The sequence below is a fragment of the Nycticebus coucang genome, chromosome 12, assembly GCF_027406575.1.
Source record: "Nycticebus coucang isolate mNycCou1 chromosome 12, mNycCou1.pri, whole genome shotgun sequence".
NCBI lineage: Eukaryota > Metazoa > Chordata > Mammalia > Primates > Lorisidae > Nycticebus > Nycticebus coucang.
Window position 1 is genome coordinate 34,907,558 of NC_069791.1, and position 20,334 is coordinate 34,927,891.

Genomic DNA, 20,334 nt, shown 5'->3' on the forward strand with positions numbered 1-20,334 from the left:
ACAGCATTACAATTCAATTTTAAAAGATAAATTCCTAAGTGACAGTACTATTATGAGATTTAAGTGGTGTTTTTATTTATTTCCCCCTGCTATTGGCTATTAGATGATTTTTTAAAAGATGAAAGATGTGTATGATATGAAGAGAAACTAGAGTATATTATTAGATGATTTTTAAAGTTTTATACTTTATATTTATTTATTTATTTATTTATTTTTGAGACAGAGTCTCACTATGTTGCCCTTGGTAGAGTGCCCTGGCATCACAGCTCAAGCAACCTCAGACTCTTGGGCTTAAGCGATTCTCTCGCCTCAGCCTCTCGAGTAGCTGGGACTACAGGTGCCTGCCACAACACCCGGCTATTTTTTGGTTGTAGTTGTCATTGTTGTTTGGCAGGCCTGGGCTGGGTTTGAATGTGGCTGGTGCCCTAGCCACTGAGCTACAGGTGCCAAGCCTAATTTATATTTAGAACAAAGATGTAAGCATGTAATATTCTAAAATTTCTAATCTGTGCAAACTGTTTTCAGTGTCTGTAGTGTGAATGTCAAAATGATTGTTTGACATGATGAATTGAATCTTTGCTTTTTCAGTAGATAAGGATAGAATTTATATTAATATAAAGCATACTTGGTGATATTTTAAAAATTAAAGTTAAATAAAAAATTTTTTAAATATTTGAAGTGATAAATAAAAATTAATTTTCTTAGTACTGAAAAAGCTAGCTTTAAACAAAATAATAAAAGTTACTGCTACTAATCAAAATAATAAAAGTAGATAACTTTTATCTTTGTATGTGTGTGTGGACAATTAGTTTATATATGAGAAAAAGGAATTCACTGCCCTCTGTTAGGTTAATTGTGATATTGCTCTAATCATGGAAATTAATTTTAATAAGATTATATATAGAAAGGAGAGTTCAGTATGACCTGAACCTAAAGTATTTGTCAAAATCTTAGAAGAGGGTAATGTTATCAAATTCTGTCTTCATTGCCTCTTAGATAGTGGTGTGTTGTTTTCACTGTAGAATGAAAGTGTCTTCCCTCTATCCATTTCGTATTTTTTTCATTTTTCTGCTTTACTATAGTGGTATCATTGGGATTTTTCTTCAGTATAGAAACTAGATAAGGACGTGTGATCAAAGGGAATTCATGAAGGGAGTTAGAGTAGGTCCTCTCAGGATTTTGTCACATTTTAAGGTTTTATGACTCGTAAATTGTTAAGTGTTGCCATGCTGTGGGATAACCTTTATTATATAATTGGAAGTTTCTCCCTTTATGTGTGTTAAGAAGGTGAGCATGAAGGGATACACACACACCTAATTAAGCTTTGACTTTATTGCTGATAAGTTAATTTTCCTTTCTCCGTTGGGAGAGACCAAAGCATATGTTCGTATTCTATCGGGGATGATTATCAGAAAGTAGAAAACATTAATGAGTGAAGTTTGGGGACTTTTTGAGGACATTTATTCACTAGTACTTTAAACCAATAATACTGGTTTTTATCCTACTATTAGTTTAAGTGTGGGCAAATCTCTTAATCCCACATTGTTAATTCTCTTAAAATATTGGTCATGCTTTTCTAATTACATATATATTGTGAAAATAATTCCAATGGAACTAATTTTGTTTGAAAGAAAATGCTCTAAATTAATTTTCCTATTACTCTGAAATAATGTTAAAGATCTTTGTAATGCAGGAAAGGAGAAATGTTACCACTTAAATTTTTATATTTTTAAGATAATATAACTTATTTGTATTTATACATATTATAATATTCATACTGTTTGTGATATTCAAAAGAAGTGATTACAATTTTCATTGTTCTTCAACTGGCTTGATTTATACAACTTAATTTGTTGCGTTTTTGTTCCTAAGACTCCCTCTAGTGTCTAGGTTTGGAAGCATCATTTGGTTAACAGGATATTTTTTTTTTTTTTCTTTTTTTGTAAATAAACTTCCTACAACTTCTGGGCCCAAGTGATCCTCTTGCCTCAGCCCCCTGAGTAGCTGGGACTAAATGTGCAAGCCATCCCACACAGCTACCTTTTTTCATTTTTTTGGAGATGTGGTCTGGCTGTGTTGTCTACGCTTGTCTTAAACTTCTGGGCTCGAGTAATCCTCCTGCCTCAGCCTCGAGTCACTGGGATTACAGGTGTGAGGTACTGACCCTGTGCCCGTTAGGATTTCTTTCTATATGTGGTAACTTCTCAGTTGGGTAGATTTTATTTATTTTTTATTTTTATTTTTATTAAACCATAGCTGTGTACATTAGTATGATCGTGGGGCACCATACACTTGGTTCATAGATCGTTTGACACATTTTCATCACATTAGTTAACATAGCTTTTGTAGCATTTTCTTAGTTATTTTGCTAAGACCTTTACATTCCACATTTACTAGGATTCACATATACCTTTGTAAGATGCACTGCAGGTGTAATCCCATTAATCCCCCTCCTCCCCCCTCCCTCCCCTCCCTTTCCCTTTTCTCCCTATTCTTAGGTTATAACTGGGATTGCAGTTGGTGCCTTTTTTTTGTTTTGTTTTGTTTTGTTTTGTTTGCTGTTTTCTTTTTGTCTGATTTTTCCTCACCATTTTCTTAGAGGAGATTTCGATAATTTTTTATTATTACATTTTATATAGATATATTTTTTATTTCTATGTCTTCTAATTTTAATTTCTTCTCACTTAACATTCCTTCTAACACCACTTTTTTCTCTCTTTTTTTTTTCCTTTCTTTCAATTATTTTACAATTATCACTTTTTATTGCAGTTGTTCTTATATTGCTGTTGTGGCTATTGCTTGTATGTTTATGTGTTTCCGTCTATCTCTGTATCTATGGGCCCATGTGCCTGGTAACCTTTGTATCTGTTTATTTGTTCATTTTGTCTCAATGAGCTTGGTGTTACGACCTGTAACCCTGAGCGCCTAATACCCCCCTCCACTCTTACTCCGTGATCTGGAGACCTGCCCCCTCAGGAGTCCAGATTCTTGGCTGAACTTTTATTTATTTTTTATTTTATTTTATTTTATTTTTTATTTGCAGGTTTTGGCTGGGGCTGGGTTTGAACCCGCCTCCTCCGGCATGTGGGGCTGGCGCCCTATTCCTTTGAGCCACAGGTGCTGCCCACATTTGGATAGATTTTAAAATACAGTGAGGGTTATATTTCTTTGTTTTTTTTTTTTATATATTGTTTATGTTGTTCTTCATAATTCAAGTATTACATGTTTAAAATCTGTTCTCCTACCACTTGCAGAGTGCCATTTTTCATGTTATGGATTATTAGGTTGAAAATTTTTTCTTATTTAAAATCATTTTGACCATACTGATTTAGATATCTTGCTTTAATCACAAATATACGTAGGCTACAATGACTAAAACGTTGGACTTTTTGAAGACAGGACATTTGACTTTTTATGGCAGGCTTTTGAGTAATACGTTAAATTAATACATTAAACAAAAACTAAAATAATGATAGTCTCCAAACTGGTAATCTACAACACCATTCATTTGATTTAGCACATTCCACCACAAACCAGAAGTATTACATTTTTCAAAGTAATAGTATGCTGTATTGGAGTCACTTTAAACCTCTTTCTTAATGATAAGGTCATGAATTGAAACTGTCTTAATATGTATTATTTGAAAAGTGAAATAATTTGTTCAGATACTGTTTACTTCATAGTAAAGTATTAGAATAGTATGTTCACATACTGTTTATTTCGTGGTAAATTATTTAAATCTAATGGATTTTACATAAACATGGAATCAGAGCTCAAAGTCCAGAATTTCAGGGACATTAAGTGTACAAACACATACAGGCATTTGGGTTTTAGTGACCTAGATTTGCCAGAATGAAAAAATGAGTAGCAAATTAAGTTCTCCTGAGAACAAGGCATTTGTTAAGCTTAAGATTCTGTGCCATCGATTATCATTGCCTTTGTGAAAAATCAGTGTTCCTCCATGTAAATAGTCACATTTTATTACTGTTTATGTATTTCAGGGAGTTGATGATGCCTTCTATACATTAGTTCGAGAAATTCGAAAACATAAAGAAAAGATGAGCAAAGATGGTAAAAAGAAGAAAAAGAAGTCAAAGACAAAGTGTATAATTATGTAAATATAATTTGTACTTTTTTCTTAAGGCATACTTAAGTAAAAGTAATTTTTGTACATTACACTAAATTATTAGCATTTGTTTTAGCATTACCTAATTTTTTTCTGCTCCATGCAAACTGTTAGCTTTTATCTTAAATACTTATTTTAAAATGACAGTGGAAACTTTTTTTCCTCTAAGTGCCAGTATTCCCTGAGTTTTGGTTTTTGAACTAGCAATGCCTGTGAAAAAGAAAACTGAATACCTGAGATTTTTGGTGCATGCAGTTGATTACTTCCTGTTTTTCTTACCAATTGTGAACGCTGGTGTGAAAAAAATTAATGAAACTTTTGAATCATCCCTATTCTGTGTTTTATCTAATCACATAAACGGAATGATTACTAATTATAACTTCAGTTGAGACTTTATGATTGGTTCAGACTTTATGACTGAAACATTGAGGGAACACAAATTTATGGGCTTCCTGTCAATTCAGCTTCCAGGCATCATGTCCTATTGTTTGTCATCCTTAATTGAATGTAAAGTTACACTGTTCACAAAGGTTTTGTCTCCTTTCCACTGCTATTAGTTATGGTGTCTTTTTCAAAATTATATTTTTTCTATAAAAAGAAAAAAATGGAAAAAATACAAGGCAATGGAAAATATTAAAAGACCATTTCCTTTCCACATTAGACAAATTACTGTAAGACTCCTAATAGCTTTTCCTGTTAAGGCAGACACAGTATGAAATAGGGATTATAGCAACCATTTTGGGGGCTGTATTTACATGCTACTAAATTTTTTAAAAATTGAAAAATTGTTAACATGTATAAAAATTCTCATAGGAATTAAATGTAGTCTCTCTGTGTCAGATTGCTCTTTTCTTGAACGTCAGTCTTTGGAAATAGTTTCAATTCTTATAGTGATATTGAAGATCTTTTGGGCCAGTTATAGCTTAGCAGGTGTTAAGTAGAACAAGGTTGCAAGCCCTGTGGGAACCTTTGAACTTCATTGAGAGTTTCACAGTATGGACTGCATCGCTGTGGTCATCCATTGTTGTCAAGCATTGGTTGGTCAGAATCGGGACTAAGAGAGAATTTCGGTAGTTCAACAAGATGCAGACTGTCAGTGTATGGTGGTTCTACTGACAAATCAGGAGCGTCACTTTTGTTCTTAAAAACAATTTCTGTAAAAACTTAAATATTGAGATTTCAGGGTGGGGGGGTTGCTAAGACAATTTTTTTTTAAGTAATTAAACGAAAAAATTTCAAAATCTCTAGGTTTGACTAGTTACCTTAACACTGGCTAAATTAACATTTTCATAAACATTTTTCAAGTCTGATCCATATTTAAGAATATCTAATACTTAAAAAATGACATTAATAAAAGGTCCTTTTAATTGATTTGAAATATTTGAAGTGAGATGAGATGGTGTGGTAAGGTGAAAATATTACTGGACTAGGAGGAAGGTGACTTAGATTTTAGATATGTGTCTTAGAACTCTTATTTTGGACAAATCACTTACTATCCATTTCTTCATGAAAAAACAAGTCATCTCAAAGGCTTTATCTTATCTAACTTTATAACTATGTGATTTAATTCTGTTTATATAAGGATATTCCTGTTTGTAAAGCTCAGCACAATCTGTAACTTTTCACCTGCGTTACCATCTTTAGTACCAGTCTTAGGCAAAATTGTGCAAGAGGCAAAGTTTATATTTGAAATATCCATCCTCCCCTCCCATGTTAGTGTCATCTTGCCTGCCTAACCTTTCCATATGCCTTCGTGACTTCTTGCAATTTTCTTTTAATTCCCATAACCTCAAGATTTATTGCTGCTATGGATATATCTTCATGAAGGTTTCCTATTAAGTCACATCAGAAATGCCCTACATCTTATTTTCCTCAGGGCTGAAAATACTCTGACAAATACCACAGTGGGATTTGACCTTGTAGCTAACCTTTAATCTTGATGCTTTGAACATCGTCTCTTTACTGCTTGGTCCATTTGTGACTAAGGAGGAATTTTCAAACCTGATATGAAAAGACAGAGCCCTAAGCCCTATCCAATAGAAGGAGAATTTAATAAAGGTAATGCTGAAAGAATTCCTTAAGTAATTTACAGCTAGAACTCTAGCCCTGGTGTTTTTCATTGTAATATATGCCATTGTTTTAATAACTTAAAATCTTACAATGAAAAACACTTAAACATTTAATTCATAAGGTTACTTTTTTGGAGAATTCAGTTATTCAACAAATACTTGTTGAGTGCCTACCAGATGCCAACCACTGCACAAGAAACTGACGATAGGGGGTGTCCCCAAACAAGAAACAATCCCTGTCCTCAGGTAGTGTTAGAGTGGTCTATAATATCTTAGTAAGGCCCTTGGTGCATGACCAGAGGTAACATGATGCATATTTTAATTTTGCAGCGAAGAGGTTTGGTTTCTAAGATTCCTTCCAATTCTAAAATAATTGTTTTGCTATGATTCCAATGCAACTGTTTAATCAAGCTATTTTATATAAATCACTTCATTGTTATAAAGGAATAACCTTGATAATGTTTTTTTATTTGGACTGTGATTTTGTCAGGACAGCTATCGTACACATTAAGTTATATGTCAGATACTAATATTAAAAATCTCAAAGGTATAATATTTCATTTTCCTTTTTTAAAATAGACTTTTACAAATTAAAAATTGACTTCTGAAATAGTTTCGTTTACTTGGGTATGAATAAACAGGTGCCTAAACTGATTCACAAGAAAGGAAACTTGTGTAAATGTAAGATTTCTGAAATGCCATGGTAAACAGATCTATGGGACATTGTCTAGGTAGGGGTGTACCTCCTCTTGTTACTACACAGAGAAAGAAATGGCCATACTTCAGGAACTGCAGTAAATCACTGAGAGGATGTTTAGGACTTTTGAATTTTTGATGTGGCTTGGCATTTTTTTTTAAGTAGTGCTAATTATCTTTTATTATGTGAATTTTGAGTGGTTTAACAAAAGGTTTTGTTGAGATTTTAACAGGGGAGAGAATACTAGAAATAACAAATGTTACCTGATTATTTTTTTTCTTTCATTTGAAGATCAAAGAAATGTTATCCGATTATTAAAAACAGCCTTAACCTTGTTGAAGTTTTTTTTAAAAAGTACTAAATTACATAGTCTTAGGCATTAACATGTTTGTGGAAGAATATAGCAGACATATATAGAATAATTTTAGTGAATATTCCCAGTTAGGAATTCTAGACTCTATTTTAACTGAGTCACACTGCATAGGAACTTAGAACCTAACTTTTATAGGTTATCAAAACTTTTGCCACCATTGCACAATTTTGTCCTAATATATAGAGAAACTTTGAGGCATGTTAAGTTACAGTTTGCACAAGTTCATCTCATTTGTGTTCCAGTGATTTTTGTCTTTTAACCTTTTTTTTCCAAGCAGTATATACTTAGGGTTTATTTTATAGGCAGTATAAACTATCTGAAGTTATTTCCATTTATCAAAAAGTAATAATTTCTTGGTAATTATAGTGATGTTTTCAAAAACTCAGTAGTTACTTATATTTAATAATTTGTGTTCATAGAGTAGCATGAATTCTGCACTGAGAAATTGAATAACCTACAACTAGTTGTAAATTCTGTCAAAATGAAAATTATTTCTTTCTAAAGATATATTTACATTAGTTCTTAAAAAATAATCATAACCAGATTAAAATTTGTGTTTCAGTTTAATAGTTTGAAGTGCCTGTTTGGGATGATGATAGGCCATTTCAGTGAATTTAGGAAAAACAAAGTTATCTGTAAAATGTCAATTACAGGTGGTCCACCACCCCTCCCCCCTCAGCTAATTGGGTTACAATAATGCTTTACCCAAAAGTTTCCAATTCCACTGTCTTGTGTTTTCATGTTGAAAATACTTTTGCATTTTTCCTTTGAGTGCCAATTTCTTACTAGTACTATTTCTTAATGTAACATGTTTACCTGGAATGTATTTTAACTATTTTTGTATAGTGTAAACTGAAACATGCACATTTTGTACATTGTGCTTTTTTTTTGTGGGACATATGCAGTGTGATCCAGTTGTTTTCCATCATTTGGTTGCGCTGACCTAGGAATGTTGGTCATAATCAAACATTTAAAATGACCACTCTTTTAATTAAAATTAACTTTTAAATGTTTATAGGAGTATGTGCTGTGAAGTGATCTGAAATTTGTATTGTTTTTGTCATGAACTGTACTGCTCCTAATTATTGTAATGTAATAAAAATAGTTATGGTGACTATGATAGTGTGTATTTCTTGATGAAAATTTGAAACATCGCCTCAGTATTGATAGGGAATACTGTATTATAGACACTATAGTATACCAGTGAATCTTTATTCAAACTTGTAAATTGGAAATATTCTTTATTTATAAAAGGCATTGTGAACATTATATAAAGGCTTAAGTGGTTGCTTAAACTTAAAGCCATATTAGGTTTAGGCTCATTGCCTCATCATTTTCATTTATTAGTAGATGGCAAAACGTCTGCCTTTATGACAAAAGAATATAGAACATTATTACTTTTTTTAATCAAAGAAGTTAATGCACAATAGGTGATTTAAGGCCCCAAAGTAGCCAGCAGCAAAATAAATAATGGAAATAACTAAACAGTATATAATGCTAGTCACCAGCAGGGTATTTCAAGGTTAAAAAGTAATCTGATCCATAAATACTATGATTTCTCTAACTATACTTAAATCATTACCAGGTACTATTTGTTTTGTAGTGAATTCTGAACATGTTGCTATTAATGCACCAAACTGGGTCAAAAATAAAGTAACTCCCTCAAAAGTTGAGGAATAAATGTGTAAGAAATTGTTTTACTTATTAAATGTGTAGTAAATGACAATTTTTTGTCAGTAAAATGGAGAAATGGGCTAAGAGTAATTAGCTAAATCCATGTAAGTTAGAAAACTTAAGTGTATTATATTTGCAATCAAAATTGGGTACTCAATTTATAATTGGCATTATAGCTAAATTGCTATTACAATATAAAAATTGAGTATAAAGAGTTGCATTGATAAAGCTTTCCATATGAATAGAAGTTGAAACCTATTAATTTTAGTTATTAGGTCAGTTCAGGTATTTTACATACCATATATATTTTCCCATTTTAAATTAGAATTAGTTTACAGTACTTGGTATACATAAACATGTGGCACTGATTTTCAGTTTTATAGTAGTAGTAATCAGTTAGTTTTGTTGGTATCTGAATAATAGCGTTGTTTCATAGCTCTGTATTTCCTAAGAAAGTATAAGGCTTCTAGCTCTTTCATTACAAATTCACCACGTCGAATAAGTTCTTTGATCTTCTCTGGGTCCTTCACATCTTTATTTTTAAGGAAAGCGTTCCTCAAACGCCTTTTAAAATAGTCTGCTCCTTTTGGATATTCTTGTCCAAGATACAGCAGCTGAAAGAAAGATTATATATTTCTAAAGAATCCATGTCATATTCAGTAATCTCCCTGTTATCTGGCCCCCAGGGGGACTGGTAGAGTCTGGATAAATGTAATTTCTGGGTGCTTCAGAGTTATACCCCGTACCATACCATAGCGTACCATACCATACACTCTTTGTTGACTTGATATTAACATTGAAATACACTAATTAAAAGCAAATTAAGACAGAGACAAACCACTTACCATAACACAGTTTTACTGTATGATAACAGCTTTGTAAATTTTAGTGTGCAATTTTAAATGACAGTCAATACATTTTTCAACTTCACTACCTTAAAGCTGTTATGGAGAATACACAGGAGCCCAGACAGTGATGGACAAAGCGTCAGTACTGATCGCAGGGCACATCAAGTTTGAGAAACTGATTTTTTTCTTTTTTTTTGCAGTTTTTGGCCAGGGCTGGGTTTGAACCCGCCACCTCTGGCATATAGGGTCAGTGCCCTACTCCTTTGAGCCACAGGCACCACCCAAGAAATGATTTTTTTTATTTGGCCTGGTTGTGTGCTGGTTGCAGGAGAGTGCCAATTGCTTGAGTTCCAGATAATGGGGAGTTGACTAATATATTTTAAAATTGGCAACATACTTACATTTTTATAAAGATTCAATACTTCTCCTCTTAAAGAATTGGCCATTTTCATTTATCATGGAAATTATCCACTTTTACAAATAACATGCCTAAAGAAAAGGAAAATTTTTTGCAAATAACTGTATTGCAGTCTTGAAGAATCTAAGAGAAAATATTTTACACATTGGGTATATTTATTGAATACTTTAATGTCCCAGGTATGAGAATACAGTTATGAACATGTCAGATAAGATATTTTGTTACAGAACTTCTTATATGGGAGAAATAATAAGCAAAGATGATAATTATGAATTGTGAAAAGTCTTATGAAGGAATTAGGATAAAGAGAGAGAGAAAATGGATTTTCACAGTTAGATACATAGATGCACCTCCTTTTATAATAACAGTGGGATGAGTTAGAACTATATTTGAATCCCAGTTGCATAATGTAGATTACTTAACTCCACTAAGTCTGAAATTTCCTTACCAAAAGGAGATTGCATTTACCCTGCTCTCGAGGCAAGGCCAGATCTGTCTGAAAGACACTGAGAAGAACCCTGATCAAACCTAGAAGGATGCTTATCCAAAGAGAGAGGGAGTTAAAAACTAGAAAAAACTGGATAGGTCAAGCAGGTTAGAATCCGTGGTAGATGGGCAGTAAGACTGGCAGTGAAGTGGCCAAGTGAACAACCTGTTGTAAGAATGCCCATGAGGCACAGGTGACGTCCAGTGGGATAGATCGTGCTAGTGCTACCATGGAGAAATGGCTCCTTAAAGACATCGTGACAGCCTAGCCAAGGAAATGATCATTGTTATAGTTATGGGGATAAAATCATAAATTCCTACCTAATACTGCATCCTATCAGGTAGACATAATTCTGGCTTGTTTTATTATGTTAATTTTGATAAACGATTAAAGTGGTGTTTGCCAAGATTGTCCACTGCAAAATTATTTCTTCAGAAACCTAGTTCTTTCAATAGAAAAATAGTATGTACAAACTACAGCCTGGAACCAAGATCTGGGTGATAGAAATGCTCATTACTGTGGGATTGTCACTGTTCCCAGGTCTTCTAAGTGGACAAAGCTACAAATACATATACCATATGGATACATCTACATCTGTAAGTGTAGGCTGTGTGTATATTTCATGTTAATCTCTGTATGGAGATTTGGAATATGTAACCAAATTCCTGTTGCTGTCACCACTCAGCACACACTCTTCTCTGAGTTCTGCCACCATCCCACACATCCTCTTCTTGCCAGTCCCCTTACCTACCCCTCATGGTCTCGGACAACTTAGGGTGCACCACAACCCCCATCCTGGAAAAATCTCACCCAGTTTGGACTCCCAACAACTTCTGCCATCACCTCCAACCCCCTAAAAATGCCCTCCTCATCCCACGCTAGTCAGCTGTTAGGCGCAACCCCCCACCTCAGACCCTCCCTTCCTGTTTGGGTTCCAGTAACCCTTGAGAGGCTTCCGTCTTGCCAACCTTCTGTCTCACCCCTCTTCCCTAGATGCCTACTTTGCTCAGCCCCACTTAGTGGCTTTTGGACTGAATTATTCTGAAGGGCAAGCAGGAGACAATTTAGTTTTTTTTTTTTGTTATTAAATCATAGCTGTGTACATTAATGCGATCATGGGGCACCATACACTGGTTTTATAGACTGTTTGACACATTTTCATCACACTGGTTAACATAGCCTTCCTGGCATTTTCTTAGTAGTTAAGACATTTATATTCTACATTTACTAAGTTTCACATATACCCTTGCAAGATGCACCGCAGTTGTAATTCCACCAATCACCCTCCCTCCGCCTCCTCCCCCCTCCCTCCCCCCCTTTCCCCTATTCTTAGGTTATAACTGGGTTATAGCTTTCACGTGAAAGTCATAAATTGGTTTCATAGTAGGGCTGAGTACATTGGATACTTTTTCTTCCATTCTTGAGATACTTTACTAAGAAGAATATGTTCTAGCTCCATCTATGTAAACATGAAAGAGGTAAAGTCTCCGGCAATTTAGATTTTTTAAATAGCCCTGCAGGTCAGTTTTAAGGGTTATTTTATAGTTAGCTGGAATAAAATTCCAGAATAAAATATAGAATAAAATTATAGTAACTGTATTAAATTTTAAAAATTGTGTTTATTTTGGTTCAGCCTTAAATTACACTGGTGCAGATTTTCACTGTGACTTTACCTGCCCCCCCCCCCCACATTTTGGCATTTAGACAAAATTCACATCTTTGATAATTTAAAAGGCAGTGTTTAATGTATTTAAACATTAATACATTTAATGTATTTTTTCTTTTAATTATACATGAAAATATATGCATAAAATATGTATGTACAAATTAAAGAGTACAGAACATACATGTGAGTACCCATCATTCAAGTTATGAAACAAAATTGTAAGTTTTAGAGGGGCCAAGCCTGGTGCTCACATCTTTAATCCCAGTGTTTGGGGAGGCCAAAGCAGGAAGCAATTCTTTGAGACCAGCCTGGGCAACAGTAACATCCCCAAATCTACTAGATACATACATACATTCTACATATGTGAAAATCAGCCAGGTGTGGTGGCAGATGCTATACTCCTAGCTACTCTGAGACTAAGGTAAGAGGATTGCTTATGCCTAGGAGTTCAAGATTACATTGAGCCATGATCAGGCCACTGCACTTCAGCCTGGGTGACAGAACAAGAACCTGTCTCTACAAAAAGCTTAAAAAAAAATTTTTTTAAGGGTGGCACCTGTGGCTCAAGGAGTAGGGCCCTGGCCCCATATACCAGAGGTATCAGGTTCAAACCCAGCCCCAAAGACTGCAAAAAAAAAAAAAAAAAAAAAAAATTTTTTTTTTTTTTGGTAAGTCTTACACTTATTAAGTCCCCAGGCCCCACCCCAGATTGCATCTCCTTGTTAATCTATCAAGATAACCATTAAGGACTTCTAATCCATTTGCTTTATAGTTTCCCACACATGAACATTACCCTAAAAAACCTATTTAGTTTTAATATCTAAGTGGCAAACATGAATCTAGAAAGAAAAGGGGCAAGAATGTAGCTGTTAAGTGAAAACCAACAGTCCTTGTCTGGCTTTACCTTCTCAGGAATGTCATGGGTGAATACTGAGTCTTCCACAACTGAAGCATGTGGAAAGACATGAATGTAGATCGGTAGATATTTGATTTCTGGCCAGCCTATGCAAGAGTAGGAGAAAAGGGCGACTATTTTCTGCTTTATCCTCAAAGCCCAACATCAGCTTTCAGAAATAGGTGGAGACAGAAGGGTAAAAATGAGTGTCCTCAGTTGGTCCAGTCAGCTTGGCACAGAAGATAGCAGGAATTTCACTACCACACTGTCAAGACAAGGAGAGAACCGACTATGAATCTGGGCCAGGCTTGCCTGGGCACAGTGTCCTTAGGTAGCAGAGATCTTGGTGGTAAAAGCCATAAATGTGAATCATTCTGCTTTATTTAGACTGGCTGCTTTCTGTATCAAGGGCTACACTGTTGTGCTGGGATCTTATTTAACCATCCTTCTAGAAATTCTTTTTACCTCTCTCCTATGTTGGTTTCCCTACCTTTTATATTTCAAGTGTTCCATTTTTCTGGTTTTTAGTTTTGGTAAAGCGTGTCCTATAGCTTCTTAAAAAGGGTACGTGAAAGGCAAATGAGACCTTGCTTTGGATGCCTAAAAATGTCTACCTTGTATTTGTTTTATAGTTTAACTGAGTAATGAATGCTAAGCCAGAAATAAAGTTTTTTCAACATTTTGAAGAGGTTGCTCATCTTATTTTGCTTCCAGCATTGCAGTTAAGTTCAAAAAAGTTTGGATAAGTGATCTTTTGTATTTTTTTCTCTCCTTAGAAATCTAAAGAATCTTCTTGATGAAGATTTTGAAATTTTACAGTGATGTATTGATGTGGGCTTATTTTCATCCACTATGCCATAAATTAAATTGGCCCTTACAATTTGAACCCCCGTTTCCTTTAATGAGGGGATTATTTCATTCATGTTTCTTAATAGCGAAGTATAAGAAAAAAATATTCTTTAAAAGATAAATTATTTAAACTATTTCATTCATGATTTCCCATCCCTCCCTTATTTTGTTTTTTTCCTTCCTGGAACTCTTGTTAACTGGGCGTTTGAACTTCTAGGCATGTCCTCTTTTTTTCCGTTACAATTTTTCATTTCTTTAAGTTTTCGTACTCAATTTTATGGGGGATTTTATCTTCATCTACCAAGTGTTCTACTGAATTTTTCATTTCTGCTATAATTTCCAAGAACTTTCATTATCCTGTTCTTAATGTAAGGACATAAATGCAGATGATTTTGCAATTGCCCAATATATGCATTCCTGAGAAACCTTCCACCTTGCAAAAAACATGTTAAAAATAACTAAGCTTATTGGTGAAAACAGATATGGGGCAGACCACTCAAATTTTACATAATTGTAATCAGAGCACTAGCAAAAATTTGGACCACTTATATTGCTCTCAGCATAGCCAAAGACTACTATAGACATGTTTAAAATGTTACAAAACAATAGAATATCCTGGGAATGGGTGTGGGGGCTGTATTCCAGGCAATCTTTGGGGATTTTGGCTATGTTTATTATCTTGATTGTAGCGACGATTTCATAGATGTATATGTGTCAAGTATATATAATTATATTTTATGTTAATTCTACCTCAGTAAAACTTAAAAAATAATAGCATAGAAATGCTGGCAAAAGTCTAAAAGCAGGGCTGGGAGACACTGAAATAAATACACAAGAAGTAGAGGTAAGGCTGCCAGTTAGTGTGTAGGATAGGTAGTTCAGCCTCCCATCAGCCAGTGGCTGAGTAAAACTTGGGACATGCTTCTCTGAAGAGGCAGCCCTAGGTATAAGTACTTATTTTAAATTAAAAAAAAAAAATACCTGAAAGGTACCTGCTGGCAGTATAGCAGCTAAGCACAGATCTTTAAATTTCTTGCTTAAGTTCATAAACTTACTGCTTTTCTGGCTCTTCTTAGAAAAAAATATCTCACAGGAACATCACTTCCACATTAATACTTGTAAAATTCCTGTTTAGTAGTAGCTGATGAGCTAATTCACATAACAAGGATACAACATACCCTTTCTTACACTTCGAAAAAATAATTAACTTTCTTGAAATTGTTTTTACTTCAAATTCATTTCCTACTTGTTTTTGTCTCTGTCACTTCTGAGCTTTCTTCCAAAGAAGAAAAATGCTTTTTAGATAGGCATACATGGGTGAAGTTAGAGACTGAGTTTCACTTAGGGTGCTCTGAATGGGTACGTTATTAGGAAACCTCTGATGTCACTGTCTTGAATTGTTTATGTTGGGGTGGTCAATTCCCCAAAGCAGAGGATTTACCTATTAAACTCTAGGAAGTGGAAGCAGAATACCTGCCTTGTCTTTGGTATTACATGTACCTGTTTTCATCATGCTCTGCATACACTTTAGGGTGCTTGAGGATGTCCTACTCAAGGGACTAGTGTTACTTTGTCCAGAAATACACCTCCTGTCTTCTGTGGAAGTGACAGGTGCAGTTCCTTGGAGGTGTTTCTCATACAGCTTTCATATAGTCCTCTTTCATTTACTTCATTATTCATTTCCAATACCAGGCCTTGTTTCAGTGCCTTTTAAGAATTCTGCAGCCAGCCGTGGTAGCTTGTGCCTGTAATCCTAGTGCTCTGGGAGGCCGAGGTCGGTGGATTGCCTAAGCTCAGAAGTTGGAGACTAGCTGAGCAAGAGCAAGAGCCTGTCTTTACTAAATATAAAAACTAGCCAGGCATTGTGGCAGGTACCTGTAGTCCCAGCTACTTGGGAGGCTGAGGCAAGAAGATTGCTCAAACCCAGGAGTTTGAGGTTGCTGTGAGCTATAATGCCATAGCACTCTACCCAAGGTGACAAGAGACTGTCTCAAAAAAAAAAAAAAAATTTTTTTTGCAGTATAAAATGGATTTTTCTTGTGTGCGAAATCATACTCATTCATGTATTGCAGTTTCTAAAGTTTTATTGCTGTCATCTCCATTTTTCCAATTTATTTTATATTCCTTAATTGAAGATTTAGTGAAGTTTTGGAAGAGAATGTAATCAGATCAGTGTATCTGAACTTTTGTGGAGGGGAAGAGAGTTATTTCCAGTGTGATTTAGTTTTATTAAAGAATGATTAAGAACCATGTGTTTTTCAAAGGATTCAAAATTAAATCTACATAGATGTAAGTCAAATAACAATTTATAGCCTCTTAACTCCTGGCAAAGAACTTCAATTAATTAAATAGCTTCATTTAATTCACAATTTATAATCAATGAAAGCTTTCAGGAACCTGTCTTATGTTGTCATTTTTAGTTGTTGGCCTTTTACAAATTATGCATAATAAAAGATTTGCCTAGCAAAAATGTAGATAGTGTGGCTAAGGTAAATTTTTCCAGTTCTTTGTTAATTTATATGAACTAACGTAGTCTGTCTTTACTATCATACAATTGATCTTCAGGCATTTAGGTTTAGTTTAGCCATTGAGAAATAGGGCTTGCAATTTAGTGAATGAACAATGTGTAGCAGGAACCTGGGGCTGCTCCTGAATCCTGCACAAAGTAATGTAAGTTACTGTTGTAAGTAAAGAGCCAAACGAGTTAAGAATTAAGACAAGCACCCCAATATTCTGAGAATTTAGGTGTGTGTGGTAGGTGGGAGGGGTAGGCAGTCTCCATTGACAGCTATTTTTCACAGTGATTCTATGCCAGAGTTTACACTTAACCAGCTCCAGTTCTGGGTTAACAGAGAACTGTAATTTTACTAGGAGTTATGGTGCCCAGAGTTGTTGTTCACTCTTCCCCATGAAGTTCAGATGGCATTAAAAGCTGAAGGACAACTGGCAAAGAAAGGCAGTACAATGTGACTTGCCATTTGGTTCAAATTAACTCAAATGACAGGTGAAGCACATTTCCCCAAACTAGAAAGCCTAGAAAGTTTCAGACAAAATAGTATTCCAACATGCTTGCTAGCACGAAAGGGTATGGAATCAGAGAGATGGGGGGAAAAAAATCTCTTGCTCTTTCATGCAGTTTAGTCTAGGCCTAGAAACCAGATTGTCAAATGAATTGAAAGGAGATGTTCAGAACGGGCAAGAACTATGCCTATTTGAAGGTAAAGAAGAAAGAAAAGTAAACGGACCTTCTTACCACTTAAGCAGCTTGCACAAGGAGTACTATAAAAAAGAACAAAGGTCATTGATGTTATCCCCACAGTCCAGTGTCTTGGAAACTAACATATCCATACCAATTTCTCACTATGAGGGAGGTTGATAAAGTGAGAGTTTGAGTAAATCCTCTCTTCTAAAGGCCTATTTTAAGGTAACGGGATTACTATAATACCTCCTTACTCCCATCAATCCTAGTTTGAGTTGCCTGAGGTTATTTTTATTTTTTTTAAATCATGAAACATTAGTTGTGTTGAAAAACTTAAAAGCTAACTTTCATAACAGGTAACCACAGTAAACTGAATTAGAATTCTAAAATGAAATTAATGTTAAGGTATTTTTATATTCCTAACAGGATTTGGAGATGGTATGTTATAGCTATCACATTGATTTCTTTTATAATGGGGATAACACTTTAACCCACTAAGACTAGCTCACTATTACTACTTATGAATAATAGTCGTTGACGTTAGAAGGAAAGCATTACAAAATTAGAATTCAGAGATGAGAAATGGTGCTTTTTTAAAAGTATTTCCTAAAGTCATACAGAATTCAGTTGGCCTTTGGAGTAAGAGCCTCACTTAATTTCCTATAGTTTTCCTGATAATCCAAATTCTTCCTGTGGGGAGGAGACTGAAATTCTGAAGGCTGAGCTGCTGCTGAGTATAATTAGCCTGTGACCTTGGGCTGAGTCTTCTGGACCTCAGCGATCTTTTTTTGTGTGTGTGTGTGGTTTTTGGCCAGGGCTGGGTTTGAACCCGCCACCTCCGGCATATGGGACCGGCGCCCTACTCCTTGAGCCATAGGCGCCGCCCGACCTCAGCGATCTTAACGTACACGGAATATTTTACCCAGGAACTGCTTCAAATCATTTCCAATTCTTGTTTACTACACTCTCAGGTAAAAGGGCATACATGTTGCACAGAAAGTAAACAACGAACAAAGAAGAATCCGAAGGTCATGAATCACAAAATAACCACCCCTCTTAGGGCCAACCTATTTAAGTCTTTAAATTGCCAAACGAGCTCTCTGCCCCTGCTGGCCTAAACCGTGCTGGGCTATGTAGCCCAACCAGGTGTCAATCTCTTGACCCAGTCGCATGACAGCGCCCTTCCTTCTCCAAATGCTCACAGACGACTCGCCTAACACTTTAGGAAAACAAAGAGGGCGAGAGACTGTCCTGGTCAGAAGACGCCGAGAATCCTCTACTAAACCCCCTCTCGTCCATTACACACATTCAAAAGCACACCCAGCAGTCCTCGCCCAGAGCATACGAACCACCTCCGGACCCCAGCGTACAGAAAACAAAACAAAACGCCCCGGCGGCTGCACTCACGCACTTTCCGGCGCGCCGCAGCCGTAAAAGCAGGCTACCGCTTGGACTCCTGGGCCCGTCAACCGCGAAGCTGGGCGGGGCTGGGGCCCTCCTGTGGTGAGTGGGGCGGGGCGATGACCGGAAGCGCTCCCGCGCGACTGCGCAGATCCGTACGGGCGCGTCGGCGCTGTTTCCCCACGGAGTGCAAGTGGGCGAGGCTTGTAGTCCTGACAACTCGGGAGCGTTTATTCCCACGGCTGTACTCAGACTTTGCCGACTGCTAAGGTCCTGCTGGCCGCCTCATGGTGAGAAGGGGAAATGAGGGAGATGGGCGAGGGTTGATTTTGCTTCACTGTTAAATAATGCAGTAAGGGTCTGTCGTATGTCAGAGAGGAGCAGGTCAGTTTAGGAAAGAACTCATTACGCCGGGTAAGGTCGGCCCTCCTCACCCGTGGCCGCCTGCAGTGTGTCCGTTGGCAGATGGGATCCCAAACTAATTTCTGCAAATGGGAGATGGCCAAAGCGGTCACGTGGTATCCTAACCTTGCATACTGCTAAACTTGAAAATTGATCCCAATCTAGCAACTTAATGATACACCTTCGCACTGAGTTGCTCTCATACTACAACTTGGTAGATTCTTAGACCTCATCAGTTAAAAGTAGGTGCGATTTACTCTGCTTTCAAAAGTTATTTTATATGGCCTTTTGTGAGAATATTGTGATTTAAGCTACTCACACTGCTTCTCGTTTTGTTTTTCTGCACTCCTCACTTAACCGCGTTTTCACCAAGGAGACAGGCCAACGTGTAGCTATAAGATTATTTCTGGTCTCATTTTCTGAAATATGATTTCCACTAAGACATCTTCTATGATTAAAACCAGAGGGAGTGGAGAAAGTAATTACTCAGTTAATTATTTGGTTCATTAATTATGGGAAAATATCAAGTGCAGTGTTTGTACTTGGCACTGGGCTAGAAGCCAAAGATACAAAGATGAATATGACAAGCCTGATATGGGAGGCAGATTTTTTTTTTTTTTTTTCAGTTTTTGACCAGGGCTGGGTTTGAACCCAGCTGGCATATGGGGCTGGCGCCCTACTCCTTTGAGCCACAGGCGCCACCCTGGGAGACAGATTTTAAAAATTAATTACAATACGGCTTTTTAAAAGTAACCATTGAAATTTCTAAAATGGGGTAATACAAAGTTGGAAATGATGAAATTGCAGGGAGGGAGACAAGAGAAGGATAGAATGGTGCTTTTCAATCTGTTTTAAGATTTACATGAGTCTGCCACGAGTGATAGGATGAAATAGGGAATGGAGAGCTTTCCTGGCAGAATGAAAGTGGACCTGAAGCAAGTTTTAAACTGATAAAGTTGGGGCAACAATAAGCACCTATTTATTACTTCCCAGTGGGCACTCAGTTTCTTCTCACTAGTTCCTTCATTCATCGATTCTTGAAGTGTAGACCCTGGAACATTTACTTACAACACACCCGCGGTATTTGTTAAAAGTTCACATTCTAGGAATCTACTCAACGCTCGGTCAACTGTGTTCACTTCCTAGGGCTGTCAAGTAAAGATGTGCCACAATGTTATCAATCTAATATGCAGAAAGATTATTTCTTTATGAGATCATTCCCACACTTGC

General features: G+C 36.0%; 3 protein-coding genes across 14 annotated transcripts in view; 2 read left to right on the forward strand and 1 right to left on the reverse strand.

Moving 5' to 3' along the window:
• KRAS (KRAS proto-oncogene, GTPase) overlaps window positions 1–8,380 on the forward strand; it is a 43,102-nt gene extending 34,722 nt beyond the window's left edge. For 2 of the 4 annotated variants that reach the window (XM_053554363.1, XM_053554366.1), the window contains exon 6: window positions 4,002–4,138. Coding sequence is in view for 2 of the 4 variants with exons in the window: in XM_053554367.1 (XP_053410342.1) it covers window position 960; window positions 4,002–4,118 (118 nt within the window). In the remaining 2 variants the exon portion in view is untranslated. Of the gene's footprint in view, window positions 1–959; window positions 961–4,001 lie in introns of all 4 variants that reach the window. The other 2 variants (XM_053554367.1, XM_053554365.1) reach the window with 2 other exon arrangements.
• ETFRF1 (electron transfer flavoprotein regulatory factor 1) overlaps window positions 1–18,815 on the reverse strand; it is a 29,701-nt gene extending 10,886 nt beyond the window's left edge. The window contains exons 1-4 of one of the 9 annotated variants that reach the window (XM_053554371.1): window positions 18,709–18,786; window positions 13,263–13,518; window positions 10,189–10,276; window positions 8,487–9,553 (exon numbers count right to left, since the gene is read on the reverse strand). In XM_053554371.1, coding sequence (XP_053410346.1) covers window positions 9,332–9,553; window positions 10,189–10,239 — 273 coding nt within the window. In that variant the 5' untranslated portion in view covers window positions 10,240–10,276; window positions 13,263–13,518; window positions 18,709–18,786 and the 3' untranslated portion in view covers window positions 8,487–9,331. Of the gene's footprint in view, window positions 1–8,486; window positions 9,554–10,188; window positions 10,277–10,857; window positions 11,594–13,262; window positions 13,519–17,347; window positions 17,367–18,607; window positions 18,627–18,650 lie in introns of those variants that run through there. The other 8 variants (XM_053554368.1, XM_053554369.1, XM_053554370.1 and 5 more) reach the window with 8 other exon arrangements.
• Window positions 18,816–18,883: 68 nt separating this feature from the next.
• Window positions 18,884–20,334, forward strand: part of DNAI7 (dynein axonemal intermediate chain 7) — a 60,945-nt gene continuing 59,494 nt past the window's right edge. The window contains exon 1 of the mRNA XM_053554360.1: window positions 18,884–18,992. Within this exon, the coding sequence (XP_053410335.1) occupies window positions 18,990–18,992 (3 nt within the window). The 5' untranslated portion in view covers window positions 18,884–18,989. The remainder of the gene's footprint in view (window positions 18,993–20,334) is intronic.